The sequence below is a fragment of the Sminthopsis crassicaudata genome, chromosome 1 (assembly GCF_048593235.1).
Source record: "Sminthopsis crassicaudata isolate SCR6 chromosome 1, ASM4859323v1, whole genome shotgun sequence".
NCBI lineage: Eukaryota > Metazoa > Chordata > Mammalia > Dasyuromorphia > Dasyuridae > Sminthopsis > Sminthopsis crassicaudata.
In genome coordinates this window covers 152,412,947-152,430,472 of record NC_133617.1, presented here as the reverse complement: position 1 = coordinate 152,430,472, position 17,526 = coordinate 152,412,947, and the positions used below count along the sequence as shown (strand labels likewise).

General features: G+C 35.4%; 2 protein-coding genes across 3 annotated transcripts in view; both read left to right on the top strand.

The window, feature by feature from the left end:
- Positions 1–17,526, top strand: part of SLC26A7 (solute carrier family 26 member 7) — a 273,392-nt gene that overhangs the window by 21,282 nt on the left and 234,584 nt on the right. The window lies entirely within an intron of this gene.
- Positions 1–17,526, top strand: part of LRRC69 (leucine rich repeat containing 69) — a 146,943-nt gene that overhangs the window by 117,140 nt on the left and 12,277 nt on the right. The window contains exon 7 of the mRNA XM_074269741.1: positions 16,309–16,488. Coding sequence (XP_074125842.1) covers positions 16,309–16,488 — 180 coding nt within the window. The remainder of the gene's footprint in view (positions 1–16,308; positions 16,489–17,526) is intronic.

The window sequence follows — 17,526 nt, the reverse complement described above, 5'->3', positions numbered from 1 at the left end:
CACAACCTCTCCAACATTTATCATTATTTTTTTCCTGTCATCTTAAACAATCTGATAGGTGTGAGGGGGTACTTCAGAGTAGTTTTAATTTGCATTTCTCTAATCAATAGTGATTTAGAGCTTTTTTTTTTTTTTTTTTTTTTTTTTTTTTTTTTACTACTGCTATAGATGACTTTAATTCTTCACCTGAAAATTGTCTTTTTATATCCTTTGACAATTGGGAAATGACCTGCATTCTTATAAATTTGAGTCAATTCTCTATATATTTTAGGCCTTTATCAAAAATACTGAATGTAAAATTTTTTCCCCCAGCTTTCTGTTTCTCTACTGTATTGGTTTCATTTATATAAAATCTTTTTAATTTAATGTGATCTAAATTATCTATTTTGCATTTCATATTGTTCTCTGATTCTCTTTTGGTCATAAATTCCTCCCTTTTCCAAAGATCTAACACATAAACTATTACTAGCTGTCCTAATTTGTGTATAATATCACCCTTTATATTTAAATCATGTATCCATTTCAACTTTATCTTGATGTAGAGTAGGAAATGTTGGCTATGCCTAGTTTCTGCCATACTATTTTCCATTTTCCTAGAAATTTTTGTTAGATAGTGAGCTCTTATCCTAGAAGTTGGAGTCTTTGAGTTTTATCAAACAGTAGATTAGTATAGTCACTAGTATGTCTAGTATACCTAACCTATTCCACTTATCCACCATTCTCTTTCTTAGGCAGTACTAAATGATTTTGATAACTAATGCTTTATGATACTTTTCAGATCTGAGACATTTAGGCTACTTTTCTTTGCATTTTTTTCATTGGTTCCTTTTGATATTCTTGACCTTTTGTTCTTCTAGATGAATTTTATTTTTTCTAGCTCTTTTTTGGCAACTTGATTTTTGTGAAATTGAACAAGTACATTGATTTGGGTAGAATTGTCCTTTTTATATTGGTTTGACCTTCTCGTGAGCAATTAATATATTTCCAATTTTTTACATCTGACTTTATACATGTGAAAAGTATTTTGTTTTATATTGTATACAGTTATTTTTGAAGTCTGTCTTGAAAGTTATATTACCGAGTGTAGAAATGTCTTTTTTATTATTTGTAATTATGGATAGCAGAAAGAACACTCATCCTAGTTAGTCAACCAAAATTTATTAGGCATCTATTATGGGCCAGGTGGGTAGCCAAGTGGAATTGGACTAGGAATCAGGAGGAATCTAGCCTCAGACACTTATGACCTGAGTGACATTAGGCAAGTCACTTAACCTTGTTTGCCTCAGTTTCCTCATTTGTAATATGAGAGGGGTTGGTGGACTGTATTATTTATGAGGCTCTTCATTGTTCTACATCAGAATCCCTGTGTTTTGGGGCATTTAGGTGCTGTAGTGAATAGAGAAATCAGGAGAACCTGAGTTCAAATGTGACCTCAGACACTTAACACTTCATGGCTGTGTGACCAGAGGCAAGTCACTAAATCCCAATTGCCTCAGTAAAAATAAAACAAAACAAAAGAAAACAAAACAACCAATCATAATAAATAAATAAGTCATACTTCTTTGAACACATAATATATTTTTCCCCATTGCTGAGTATATTTTTGAATACTTGTAACCTCTTCTAAATTACAGTAGTATCTAGATTTTTAAAAAAGTTTGTATCATCATTTACTGTTATCTTTAAATTTGCAGAAAAAGATTTTCTACTATATCTATAGTGTACATATTGTGAACTCCAAACCCATGTTACTGTCATAATTGTACATAATACTGTATTAAATAATTCTAATATGAATAATATCTATCTTTAAACTTAAGCTGGTTGATCCTCAATGAGTAATAATAATAAGAGGAATTATAATATTAGTGAGGAAAATAGTAATGGTGAATATAATAATAATTAATAGATAACAATATTAATAGTTATTATATTTTTAATTAATAAAGGTATAGTAGCAATAATAAGTAGTAGTTTTTATTAGTATTTTAAGGTACACACGGAAATGTACCTGTTATATCATTGGATCTTAACAATAATCCTGTGAAGCAGTAAGTGAAATTATTCCTACTTTACCAATGATGAAATTAAAGCAAGCAGAGATTTAAGTGATTAGCCCAGAGTCACACAACTAATTTTTTTTTCAGCTCTTTGTTTTTTTTAATTTATTTTTAATACACATTGCTTTATGAATCATGCTGGGAGAGAAAAATCAAAATCAAAGGGGAAAACCATGGGAAAGGGGGGAAAAAGGCAGAAAAAAAGCGAACCCACTATGTGTTGATTTACATTCAATCTTCATATTTCTTTTTCTGGATGAAGCTGGCATTTTCTGTCCAAAGTCTATTGGAATTGCTCTGGGTTACTTAACCATTGAGAAGAACCAAATCTTTCATAGTTGATCATTGTTATTGTTTGTAATATATTACTGGTTCTGCTTGTTTTGCTTGGCAACAGTTCATGGAAATCTTTCCAGGCCTTTCTAAAATCAGTTTGTTTATTTTTAATAGAATAATAATATTTGGTTATCTTTATATACCATAACTTGTTCGGCCATCCCTCAATTGATGGGCATCTACTCATTTTATAATTCTTTGTTACCACAAAAAGAGCTGCTACAAACATTTTTGCACATGTGGGTCCTTTTCCCTCCTTTATGATTTCCTTGGGATACAGACCCAGGAAGTGGCACTGCTGAGTCAAAGGGTATATAAAGTTTTATTGACTTTTGGGCATAGTTTCAGATTGCTCTTCAGAATTGTTAGATCATTTTATAACTCTACCAACAATGTATTAGTGTCCCAGTTTTCCCACATCCCCTCCAACATCATTATCTTTTGTCAGCTTAGTTAAACTGAGAAGTGTGAGGTGATACCTCTGAGTTTTGATTTGAATTTCTTTAATCAATAGTGATTTAGAGCATTTTTTTCCATATAACCATACATGACTTTAATTTCATCATCTAAAAATTGTTTGCTCGTGTCCTTTGACCATTTATCAATCGGGGAATGATTTGTATTCCTATATATTTGACACAGTTTTCAAAAATGTATTTTAGAAATGAGACCTTTATCAACACTGGCTGTAAAATTTTTTTCACAGCTTTGTACTTCCCTTTTAATCTTGTTTCTGTTGGATTTGTGCAAAAACTTAATTTAATGTAATCAAAGTTGTCCATTTTGCCTTTTATAATGTTCTCTAGTTCTTATTTGGTCATATAATCCTCCCTTTTCCAAAGATCTGATAGGTAAATTATCCCTTGCTCTCCTAATTAGCTTATGGTATCATCCTTTATGCCCAAATCATGAACTCATTTAGATCTTATTTTGATATGGGTGTGAGAGATATGTCTATGCCAAATTTCTGATATATTACTTTCAGATTTTTTGAGCAGTTTCTGTCAAGTTGTGAGTTCTTATCCCAGAAGCTGGAATTTGGAGCTTTATGAAATACTTTATTATTATAGGATTGATTATTGTATTGTGTGTCTAATCTATTCACTGATCCATCAGCATCACACAATTAAGAGTCCAAGGCAAAATTTGAATTTGTCTTCTGACTCCCAGTCCAATATTCTATCCATTATATCACCTATCTGCTTCTAATTAAATTACTTCTATGCAGGTGACATACAAATCTATATATCTTGTTGTAATCTTTCTCCTGCATTTTTCACTTCCATAGTTACAATTTAGATATTCTAACTTCAGCTTTAGTATGTCAGCAATAGAATGAATCTTTCCTTCTAAACCTTTCTGCCTTCAGAATTCAGAAATGCCCTTCATTTATTTTTGTAGAGGGCACCATCTTTTTTTTTTTTTTTTTTTTTTTTGACTCCTTCAAATCAGTTATGTGGGGATCTTCTATGATTTTTCTCTGTCCTTCTACAATCTTGCTCCATTGTTAGGATTACTAAGTGAGAACTCGGGTTGTCTGGATAGTGACAAGGTGAGAATTCAGGTTGGACAATTACAAGGTGAGAACTCAGGTTGACTTGATGGAAGGAACAGGCTCATTGGCTGAGGTGGTTCTTCCCAGAAGCCCTTGCATTGTCCCATGCCCATTCTCTGGGAGAATAAAAGAGAGGACTCCCAGAGATAGAAGAGGATTCTGCATTGCATCAGGCTTGACGGGGCTCTCTGCAGGAAGGGAAGTCACTTCTCTGGACAAGAGTTAACAGCAACTGCCTGGAGACAACGGTTCGCTACAGGAAGAAGAATCTGTCGGAGAGATTTGAGTAGAAGACACAGCAGATCTCTTCCCAGAGAGTGATCCAGCAGCTTCTGGAGACGACAGCTCGTTACATTTGGCGTCCACACGTGGGGCAAGGACTTTTGCTTATCCTGACAAGAGGAGCTAGACCAGACCTTTGCAATTTGGCGTCTGAACAGGGACAGACACGGTCCTGATTCCAGTGGAAAAGCTTCCGATCTAGATCTCAGTCTCTCTGACCCAGAACCGTGAGTAACGAGGAAACTTTGTTAAAGATTAAGTGAGCGTGCCAATAGATAAATAAGGAACTTAACTTGTTAAGGGCTAAACCAGGAATCTCTTATAGTGAAATGGGGCAAACACCTTCTGTTCAAGGAAAATGTTTAGAGAGCATCATCAAGGTTATGAAAAGCCAAGGCTTGATTATAATTTTAGAGGAGATTACTGAACTTTTAAGAACTGTGAAGGTCATATGTCCTTCTTTTTCTCTGGAAGAAGAATTGGATCCAGATGAATGGGAATTAGTAGGAAAGCAATTAGGTGAACACTACAATTCCAGGCCAAACTCAATTTCCAAAGATACAATTCATATATACAATGTAATCCAATTGGCTTTAAACAATGTTATTCTAAAGGAAGAGATGAAAGAGCAAAATGGGGAAGTGTCAACTAAACTAGGTGAAAAGGATGAATCAGATAACAATGAAGTTAAGTACAATTCTGAGCAACAGCAACAGGAGCACCTCCCATCTCCTCCCTCAATTAACCCTTCAGGGGTGGAGCAAGAAGGAGGAGAGGAAGAGGCAGAAATACAAACAGAATTGTCTGTGAAGCAGTCTAAGCCTATGACAAGATTAGAAAAAGCATTGGTTAAAGCTAAGAGAGAAGGACAGGATATAAGTGATTTTATACATGCATATCCTGTGATTGAAGAGATTGACTCTGTAGGACATAAAAGGAGAAAATATGCACCTTTAGATTTGAATAAAATTAAAGATTTGAAAAAAGGTTGTACCCTTTATGGGGCTACATCAGCTTATGTCAAAATGTTACTAGATGGTTTGTCTTATGAAGTCCTAACCCCGAATGATTGGAAATCCATAGCAAGGACATGTCTGGAACCTGGAGAAAATTTATTATGGCTTGCGGAATTTCATGAATTATGTAAAATTCAAGTCAGATGCAATTTGGAAATAGGAGTTAACACACAATTCACTTTTGAGCACTTAGCTGGTGAAGGTCAGTATGGAGAGAATTCGGAACAGATTAATTATACCATGACAATATATGAACAAATTGCTAAGGCTGCAATAAAAGCTTGGGGTGTCCTTCCTGGACAGAAAGATCGTGGAGAGGCTTTCACTAAAATACAGCAAGGTCCCAATGAACCTTTTGCAGATTTTGTGGGACGTTTGCAAACTGCTGTCAAAAGAACTATTGGAGAAAATGCAGCTACAGAAATAATGACCAGACATCTGGCTAAGGAAAATGCCAATGAGATTTGCAAAAGAATTATATGGGGATTAGACAAAGATGCTCCTTTAGAGGAGATCATAAGACGCTGTGCTACAGTGGGAACAAATGCTTTTTACACCCGGACAATGATGAATGTGGAAAGACAGGGTCCCTCCTGGCAAGGGCCTTCTAGAGAAACTCGGCGATGTTTTCAATGTGGAAAAATTAGGCATCTAAGAGCTCAGTGTAGAAATGGAGATACAGTGAGAAGACAGGGTGAGAGAAGACCTAAAACCCCATGTCCAAAATGCAACAGAGGACTCCATTGGGCATCAGAGTGTAGAATAATTCAGGGAAATGGGATGAGGGCCCAGGTCCAGGGCCCCAGGCAAAAAAGACTTGGGGCATGATGGCAGCTGATGTTACACCCAAAGAGCCTTTAGAAGGTCAGGACTCTGATTTGATCAACCAGCAGAAAAGCAATCACATGGCAGAAAGGGATTACCTGATAAGTGAGCCAAAAGGCAATCAGATTGCAAAAATGGATTACACTTGGGGAGAATACAGACCTTTTAAACCAACAGGGATGTGTCCAGTGCAAACAATTCCAATGTAATTGCCAGATGATGAGAAGAGATTTAGAAAGTGGTAAATAGAAGGTAATTAGATAGGTTAACTGCCTGGAAGAGAGGGTTTGCTTGTATTTCTTCAGCAGGAGAAGGAATCAGATGGGTGCCAACAAGTCGTATTCGCCTTGTCCATCAGAGAGAGACAGAAAAAGAGATCTCAAAATAAAGGAGAAGATCTAAGAAACATCTTACACTGAAAGAGCATGGATAATAAGAAGACTGTTAAAGAACTTTAAAAACCAGCAGGAATCATTGGACTTCCTCACACAAGATGAGACTAATGGACAATGGACTTATGGACATTTATAAATTTTCAATTTATGATTATGTTATATACTTCTAGCATGTGTTACGTTACTATGTTACTATGTGCTTATGTAATTTATGTAATTATCTGTAATACTTCCCATATTGATGGATTTATGTTTCAAGGTCATTTATGTAATTATCTGTAATACTTCCCATATTGATGGATTTATGTTTCAAGGTCATGACTGTCCTATGTTCTAAATCAAAAGAAAGGGGGAGATGTTAGGATTACTAAGTGAGAACTCGGGTTGTCTGGATAGTGACAAGGTGAGAATTCAAGTTGGACAATTACAAGGTGAGAACTCAGGTTGACTTGATGGAAGGAGCAGGCTCATTGGCTGAGGTGGTTCTTCCCAGAAGCCCTTGCATTGTCCCACGCCCATTCTCTGGGAGAATAAAAGAGAGGACTCCCAGAGATAGAAGAGGATTCTGCATTGCATCAGGCTTGACGGGGCTCTCTGCAGGAAGGGAAGTCACTTCTCTGGACAAGAGTTAACAGCAACTGCCTGGAGACAACGGTTCGCTACAGGAAGAAGAATCTGTCGGAGAGATTTGAGTAGAAGACACAGCAGATCTCTTCCCAGAGAGCGATCCAGCAGCTTCTGGAGACGACAGCTCGCTACACTCCATCTTCCATAACCCAGTTTTATTTCACATTATTCTCTTTCATTTACTCTACTGGAATATTGACTGTTTGTTTAAACTTGGCATGATCTTTTATAGAAGAGTTATTTCTTCTGCCTGGAATTCATCCCTCTTCATTTCTGTATCCTAGTATAATGCCAGAGAAACTGAGGCAAGGTAGAGATTAGAGAGTTTTTAATATTTTATTAATTGGAGAGTTTAATTGACTGGACAGGACTCTTGTCTCAAAGTATCCAGTGAGGAATGGGGGAATGACAAACCCTTTTATAGCTTTCAAACAAAGAAAAGAAGAGTGGGAAAAGTTCTTAAAGAACTGTTTGGTTTTGTCAGAATGGGGAGAGTAATAAAAGCCTTACTGAAAACCAGAGTCAGGAAGGATGTCAATTGAAGTATCTGGGATGATCTTATCTCTTAGAAGGACAGTGTTAAAAATTCTTTGAAGGTAGAAGGAGTGAGGAGCCAGGATGTCTGATCTGCTCCTCATCTCCCATTGACAATTTATAACCTTAGAGCAAATGGTCCTCAGTCTTAATGAACCAGAGTGAGTTTTACAATTTAAGGGGACTGAGGCAGAACAGTTAAGGAAACTGAGATAGAACAATTCAGGGAAACTCAGGACAATAAGGGAAACTAGTGCAGGGAAACTGAAGTAGAACAGCTCAAGGAAACTGTGGCATAACACCAGAAATCTTAACCATCATCTTTTCAAGTTCTATTCAGGTTCCACCTTCCCAGAATCCTTGATTTTTATATTGTTTAGAGGCTGACAGGTGACTTGGGTAATCTAATCCAAACTCCTCATTCTTTAAATGAGAAAGTACAGCTGAAGGCAATGAAAAGATTTACTTAATCACATAGACATTAGAAGATTTGGGATTTGAACCCTGGGCTTTTCTAAGACTTCAAATCCATTGATACTTTTCACTATACAATGCTATCCACTGCCTCTTCCAACACTGGTACTATTTCTGATTCAGTGGAGAATTAATTATTAAAAGGAGTTACTTGTTTACCTGTTGAAGAGTCATTGACTTTTGGAGCCCATTGGGATAACATTTTTTTCTAGAATTAGGTAAGTTCCACATTCTGAAACATTTCATGGAACTTTAATTGTGGGTGAAGAAATTTCCTTTTCCTCTTCTTTCCCCAGTGTAGCTTATATATCATTGGATCAGATCCAACAGTGTCTTACTTTATGTAAGAATCTTTCAGTTTCCTTTCCAACCCATAAATGTTAATTAAGTTTCTAACAGTATATGGTATATCAGTATATGTTCTCCTCCCATAGTAACAAGTTGGCAGCTATAAGTTATAGAGTAATATGAATAATAGGTGATGTAAGACTTATGAAGAGACAGAGAGAGTGCAGTAGAAATGTTTTGTTTCAAAAATCAAAAGTGGAAAAAGTGAACTCTATGTCCACTTGTGACCTTTTTATTGGTCCCCAGTAGTGTAGCAAATTCTTCCAACATGTGTTGCTTTAGGGTGAATCCTTCAGGAACTCTTAATTGAAGTTCAATTTGATCCAAGTTTATAGAGCAAGCCATTCACTGAGCTCTCATAGCTAAAAGTTCATCTTGACAACTCCTCCAGAAAACTATATCTTCAAGTGGTGAAATACAGGGCAACTGTAATCCTTTAAGTGAATGCTGCCCAAAAGAGACCTGGTAATATTGGTGGAAAAGGGTAGCTCACTCAAAAAAGGATAATCTCCATCATGTGACTATTTAGAAGTGGTTTTATGTAGGTAGGAAACTATGCTATTGAAGAATAATGTACCGAAGTCACATATAGAATCCAATGATCCTTGCTTTGCTGTACAAAGGCAGTTCTCTCAGAAGATGGCTCACTAAGAGGACTACAGCAGTAGGGAATAGGGAAATGGAAATGATGCAGATCTTATGAGAGCTCTAGAGACCTTAGTTGCATAAACCCAATGGACTGCTGTGGGTATTGCATCTTTCCTCCTCTCCATGTCCCCTCCCCCATTAAATTTTTGTTGTTATTGTTTTTTTAATTGCTTAAGTCTGATCTTGGCAAATGAATGAAATGTTTCTTGCATATAACCAAGGATTCCTAACATAACATGATCTGTGCTACATTAATCATGTTGGAAGATTTCCACCTTAGGGGGAAAAGTCCCTAAACAAACCAACCCTTACATTATTAAAATGGCATGTGGTATTTGTGGGACATTTACATAGGTCTTGGTTTCCACCCAAAGAAACCAAAGTGGGTGAACTTAGTCAATCCAGGCAAAATTTTGTTTTCTTCCCTGCAGCTTGCTCAAGGACATGTAGCAGCAGCACTCAATGAACTTGATTATTAACATTATTAACATTGAGCAATGTCACCTTCATAATACATTGGAGATGATTTTTTTTTTCACTTTTCTCTAAAATCTGTTCCCAATTTTTTTTTTCTTTCCCTTTCACCAGGCATTCTTCACAATTTTGTGTCACAGATTCCTTAGGAAATCTGGTAAAGCCTGTGAATCAGAATAATATCTTCAAGTGCATTAAAATAATATAGGATTACAAAGGAAATGGATTTTATCAAAATTTAGATAGCAAAACATTAAAAAAAAATCCTACATTAAGAACCCCTATCTTCTACCTTTCTTCCATTAATTGTAAGAGTACAGTCTTTTCTTTTGAAGAGGGTAATGGTAAAATCCATGGAGATAGTATGAATTTAATGAATTTAATACCATTAATTGTCTAACATACCATTAATTGTTAGTACCTATATTATGAATCCATTATAATTTCAGGGAGATGAATGACTTTAGAGCTGGACTCTGATAATCAGAGGTCAGGGAGACCAACTTGTCTGGGAGTAGAGGAGGAGGAAATCATTATATCTCTCTAATCTTTGGTTTCCTCATTTAGAAGTTGAATAAGTGAACTCTATGAAACTCTGTCAGCAACTTCAAGGCTTTATGAGTTTATCTTTCCACCTGAGTAATAGCTCTGGTGGTTCCAGCAGAATAGTGTCTCAGTGACCTCTAGGTTACCATATGTGTCTCTTTTGAGCCAAGAACAACACAGGGCACATACTAGATTCAATAAATACCTATTGATTGATTGATTGATGTGACCCCTGGGAGTAGTTGTTTCATAGAGTACATACAAAAATATTGTTAATATCACCAAACTTCTACAGCTGAGCTTTTTAAAGATTATTAGGTCTATAATCATGACATCAGGAATGATCACTTCAATAAACATGGAAAGACTTTTTGGCAATTTCTCACTTATATCTCCAGACTCTATTTTTCTTGAGTAGGAAAACAATTTCCACAGTTGTTTATAAATTCTTTGATAGGGCATAATATGTATGTTTTATTAAAACATAGAGCATATTGTGAGTAATTATGACATTGATTACACATCAGTACTATTCCCACATCACATAGGGTTAATACTTATTTACAGGAAATCTGAACTACAGACCTGGAGAGACTAAGAGAAAATCCTTAGATATCATTCTTATTGAAGCAGTATTTCATTCAGAATATTCTATAGACTACTTGAACTGTAGGAGGCAATAAATGCAGAGTTTGGAAAACACTTCCCTAGCACTGATTACAGCAAATCAGGAATAGGAGACTTCAATTATCTGAATGTCTGCAGATAGGACTCACCCCTGATAGACAGTTGATCCAGGAGTCTGGAACATCTGAGTTCAAATGTGATCTCAGACACTTTCTAGCTATGTGATCTTGGGCAAGTTATTATCCCTGTTTGCCTCAGTTTCTTCATCTATAAAAGCTGGAGAAGGAAATGGAAACCACTTCAGGATCTTTGTCAAGAAAACCCAAAACTGGGTCACAAAGAGTTGGACACATTTGAAACAAAACACATACACAGAGCTAGCATCTCTTTATCTGAAGGAAGGGACCTAATAATTTTTGAATTTGCCTTGATGATAATTTCCTCTAAAGTCAGAGGAAGCTATAAGAGAAAAAAAAAAGTATTCTTATTTTCACCAACAAAGAAAAGGTGTTTGCTGAAAAAGAAATGATGGGAACCTTGGGAACAAGTCACTGCTCCATTTACAAATTGCCCAGGGGAAAGAGAGGAAAGCTGACATGTGCCTTGATTTTAGGGAAGTATATTTTAAAGAGTTATGAGATAAAATAGAAAAGATTCCATTCACTAAAATTCCCCAGAATAAATTGACTCAGGAAGAATGGGAAGCTCTTAAGGTCAAAATTCTGAAGGGAAAAAGAAAGGAAGGAAAGGAAGTAAGGAAAGAAAAGGAAGGTGTTTAAAGAAATCAATGGGATTCAAAAAACAAAAACAAAAAACCCAAAAACCCTCATCCTCTAACTTAGACTCTAAAAAAAAAAGGATATACCTTCAGACTCAGATTTTGGGGTTTAATTAGGAATTCGGGTTAGGAGTTCAGAATCGGAGGTTAGAATAGATTCTTAGGAGTCATCTACATAAAAATGGTCTTTGAAGGCATGACAATGAATGAAATTGCCAAGGAAGAGGGTATATGTAAAGGGTTGAAACTCTGAATACACTTAGGACTAATTACCTATTGGGCAATACTCTTTTACCATATGCTTAGAAAATGGCCTTTCTCACTATACTGTGCTAGCTCAATCTTAGGTGGAGTAAGACAAGCCAGAGTCACTTTGGGGGACAAGAAGGGAGGTCAGTCGGTAGGTGGAGAGCATGTGGCAGTTTTGTCCATCCTCTTCACTTCTCCCCTTAAAGAACAAAGACTTGCTTATCCTGACTGACTTCAGCTGATTCTGAGGCTTCAGAGAGCTAATCCGGACTTCACAGGTATAAGTCAAGAGAACAGAGTCAAATATAGCATACACTCTAACAAATTGAGGAGAAAAAGAACCAGAAAAGGAGTTCTTAGAGAAATGGGAAGAGAACCAGAAATGTTTGATGTCTGTGTGCAGAAATCAGGAGAAAGTATGTAGATTCAATAGTGTTAAAAGCTGCAGAGATATTCAAGTCTGAAAAAAAGGTAATTATATTTGGAATTTAGGAGTTCCTTGATCATCCTTGAAAGAGTGGGTTTAGTAGATGATGGGAACAAAAGTCAGCTTAGAAACAATAGAGACACAGATTTATAGATAGAGAAGTTTTTTCAAGAAACCAGGGAAGAATGAAGAGGAGAGGAAGAAAGAGAGGGCAAGGAAGAGGAAGAGAGAGGGAAGGAGAGGGTACAGCAGGTACAGAAGTATATTTAAATGTGATATAAAGATTAAGAGAAGTTGGGGGCACAGTTTGTTTTTAGCAGGCATATTTGGGGAGACCTGAACATATTTTTAGGTGGATAGTAAAGAGCTAGCAATAAAAGAGATTTCTTCTGGAGACACACAAGAAAGGGGTGGGAGGCGAATAGGGGGTGAATAGTGCATTTTTTTGAAAGAGGTATAAGGAAATGTTATCTATGTACCAAGTGTAGACTGGTCTCCTCCCAAAAGAGAATGAACTTAAGGAATGCCTTTCCATACTCCAGATTGTAAGAGACAATGAAATGTGCTTTTAAAAATGGAAGTGAGACTTCAGTGGGAGGAAAGGTAATGGCAGAGAGAAAGAATGATTCTTGTCAAGAGATTGGAGAGTAAAAGAATACTGTGGAAATGATAAAATAAGAAAGAAGGACAACTGCAAAACATATGATTAGTGTCCACTTCTGGTGATTCATTTGACCACAATTTGTGGTGATACAACTACAATGAACCTAGAAAGTATTGTGAAGATGAAGAAGTGTCAGGCAAGCAGTTGAAGACCAAAAAGGCTGTATTTTCATCATTGCTGTGAATGCAAGATATAGAAGAGGAAAAAAAAGGTTTAGGAAGTAAACATGTGGCTAAAATTAAAGATTGTTCCTGAGACTGGAACTTGAATTTCTAGACCATGACCTAAAACATAAGAATGATAGATTGCTGACCAAAAAGAAATGTGTCTATAAAGGACATAAAAACACATTTTCTTAGGGTTTTATAATAAAGGCTTTAACCCTTAATCAAAAGGACTTTAAATTTAAAAGACTGAGGAAGGGAGAAAATGGCCTGTGTATCTACCCAGCTAGAGACAATTTAGAATGTCTAAAATGAAGGGAGAAAAATAGAATACCAAGAAGTTTAATGGATATAAAATTCAAGGAAGTATCCAATAGTAAAATCTCTGTCTTCCATTTTGTTTCATGTCTAGTCTGTTTTTTATATACATATGCCTCCAAATCAGGCAACAAACATGAAAACTTTGAGACTCTAACCCAACTATTTGTGTTTGAGAATATTTAACTTCATAACTATCACTGATTTGTTAGGATAAAACTCAGATATGGTTCCCAATGAATATACCTTACTCAAAATAAACAAGATAGATGGGAGTAAAGTTTTATATTTAAAAAGGCATACTCATAAACTAATCAAAGATTAGTTTATGATGGAAAAAGCATGGTGGAGAGCACTTGGGTGGAGAGAGGAACAAATAATAAGTTATATTTTGTCATCAGATTATTTATAACTATGGATCATCCAGACAAGGGAAATAGTTGAAGAGTCCAGAAAACAGATCAAAATCTTGGTACAGAGTCATGATGCAGTAGTGATGAGAGACTTTAATTATCCAGATGTCTGCTGGAGCTCTTTCTGCCAAAAACTAAATGGCTACTAATTTCCTGACATGTGTCTTAGTGCTTATTTCAGACTTCAAAAGGTTCAGAAAACAACAAACAGAAATTATACTGTGGATCTGATTCTCACCAACAGAGAGGAACTGGTTGCAAGAGGGTAGAACAGATGAAACAGAAAAAAATTATTGGTTCTTGTTTGTGGCAATGGAGTGAAAGAAGGTTGGCATAGTTTGACATGTATGCCAAATTTTGGGAAAGCAGACTCAGAGGATTCAGACAAATGCTAGAGAAGGTCACAATAAATTCTACGGAGTAAAGTAGTCTAGGAGAGTGCAGATGACACAAAATTGGGAGGAATAGCTAACACACTGGAAAATGGGGCTGGTCTAAATCTAATAAAATGAAATTCATCTGGGATAAATAAAAATTATGTTAAAAACAGACAATGGGCAATAGGCAACAAGCGTTTATTAAGCACTTACTATATGCTTAATATGTTGGAGATAAAAACACAAGCATTAAGTACAAAAACTAAAATCCCTGCCCTTAAGATACTTAGTTTTTTTCTGTCTAATAAATGTTTATGTCTTTGTTTTTTAAATCATCAGTTATTTAAGTATCTCTTCTCCTACCTTCTTTCAGAGAGCCATGCCATGTAATAAAGTGTTTATATATGTATATGAGTGTGTAATATATGTGTATACATACACAATGTATGCATGTAATATATACAATGCATGTATATATCATACATGTTACACATGTATAACATATACATATGCTACATCATATATTAAAACTATTTTTGTGTATATGTAATATTTTTAGGTAATTTCAAATTCCATATGAATCAGTGTAATGTGATAGATTAAAAAGCTATTATGATCGTTGGTTGCTTAAAAGAATAATTTCTGGGAAAAAAGGAGGTAAGCAATGTAATAATGGCTTAAAAAATATTTGATTGATGTTAATTGTTTCTTTGTACTCTGTCCCAATCAAGTCTCATTTGGAGTACTGTGTTCAGTTCTGAATATATATATATATATATATATATATATATATATATATATATATACATATACATACACATACAGAGAGAGAGAGGGGGAGAAAAGAAGAGAAAAAGAAACAGAGAGACACAGAGAGAGAGAAAGAGAGAGAATGCCTTAAAAACCTTAAAGAGCAATTTAAATGCTAGTTCTACCTTCTTCACCTTCCTCCTCTGACCAATTCTGTGTGTGTACACAGAGTGGAACAATATTAGAGAAATCTGCAAATGCAAACTCTCTACTTGATAGTAGAAAAATTATTCCCTGCCTTATATTGAATGTTTTGTTCAGAGTTTGTTACATTCACACACATCCCTAGTGTACACAACACAGTGCCTAGTTATCTATAATTTGTGTATGCCAAGAGTACTATCAATAGCTGCAGTCTTTTATTTGACCATTTGCCATCACTCAACTCAGTTAATATTGAGAACATTTACAAGGCATGAAGAGTAAGGTATGACCTTACTTACTTGACCAAAAACAACTTTCAGTCTAATTTAGGAGATATTAAAACATATGTGTAAATATGTATGTATATGTGTTCACACACACACACTCATAAATAACAATTCTCCAGACTTCCTATCACCTCTGGGCAATATGTTCTGTTTGTCATTTAAAACCCTTCATATCATAGCTCCCTCCTAACTTTTCAGGCTTTTTATACCTTACTACTTCCTACCACATACTCTTCCATCCAGTGGCTTTGGCCTCTTAGCTATTTCACAAACAATACATTTCATCTTTAAGTTCCAGGCATGCTTTAGCTATCTCTCATGTCTGTAATGCTTCTACCTCCTGCACTCCCTCCCCCTCTCCCCCATAATGCATACACTCATATTACTGATCTCAATGGCTTCCTTTAAGTCCTTGCTAAAATCCTATCTTTTACTGGAAGATTTTTTTCTCTCAATTCTAATGCCTTCCTTCTAATTATTTCCTACTTGTCCTGTGTTTATACCTTGACATATATATGTTTTCATGTTGTTTCTCCCAATAGATTGTAAGCTCCTTGAAGGAAGAAATTGTCTTTTGTCTCTTTTCATATTTTCAGAATTTAGCACAGTGTCTGGCACAGAGTAGATATTTAATAAATGTTTACTGTTTAATTGATTTGATTGATTAACAATATATATATCAGTTCAAGGTAGTACCACTTCCCAAAACTGTCTTCCTTTTCTTAAATCATGCCTTTTATTAGCAAAGGATGAAAATATCCCATCTTCCTCTAAGGCCTTCACTATCTTTACTAAAATTTTGTAATTTTAATTCACTATAAGCTTCTGATTAAACCAAGTTGGCCTTTTGTAATGTAATGTAGTTTAGTTTTTAAAATGTTGTTGCTGTGAAATGATCTACCGAGCTTGATTCTTCTTTAAATCTTTTAGGAAATTGCAGCAAGATTTATTATGAATGAGCTAAATGAGGATGATCCATTGTATCAGCTAACTGTGGCACGGTTCCCCAAAATCTTGGAAATACTTGCTAATGACAAAGAATGTATGTTATGTGGAAAATACGTTCTATCCTCAGGGATAGCTGGTGTAATTTTTTTGCCTCCAATGAAGGTAAATTGTACTTTTCTGTATGAATTTGAATGGTATACTACTTATTTCCCTTGTCCTTTTGAAACTAAACTTTTGTCGAGGAATTGATTTTCATATGTCACTTTTGAGCTCAGGGCTGTTCCCTTTTCCATACAGCAATTATTGGGTTAATTATAGTTAAAGGTTATATAGTTATATAGTGAAGAGAATTTAGATTAGCTAGAGTACCATATTTTAATTAGATAGTGGGTAGTGTGCTCAAAACTGACAAATATTTTTTCTTAGGTTAGCACCTTGGCAAGATCTGGAACAGTTCTAAAAGCCTGAACAAGCTAAGTGGCTATCCCTGCCCCCAAATGACATAATTTTAATGAACCTGGCTCTGAAATAGGTTGGATTTTAAGCCCCTGTCAATTGGGTTCTTGTTCTGAAATATGAAATGATATTTTTATATATTAAAAGATGAAATCTACTATCTATATCAGACTTTGAGGACCGATCCTTTAGAGGATTATACTCTTTCAGGTCACTCCCATGTCATTCATAGATTTTAACAGCATATTTTGTCAAAAAGTTTAGTGTAAATAGAATAAAATTTAAAGGAAACTAGATACCAGACAGAACTCAGACAGAAATAATAATCACCATATTCCTCCTAATCTTCCCAAGTTCACACTTACATCTCTTTATATATCCAGGGAAGTTCTGATAGTACACTATTAAAGCTCATAGAAGGAGGGAAGGAACATTCACTTTTCATTTCAAGCTGATGTACTAAAGGGAAAGTGAGACAGTTCAACCCATGTTAGGCAATTGAAAATCTTGGTTAGTCTTTGGTCTCAGTTGCTAATGGACAACACTGGTGATGCAGTCTGTGCCTCTCTGTCATTCCTTATCTCTCTAATTCCCATCTCTCACACAGAGGTTCAAATGAAGAGGGAAAGGAAAAACAGTTAATAAGCATAGATGCAATTCCTTAATAGGGAAAATTCTGTTTTGATCTAAGACTAAATTTCTTATGCCTATTCTCTCAAAAAAAGATTAGAGGAAAACTCATTT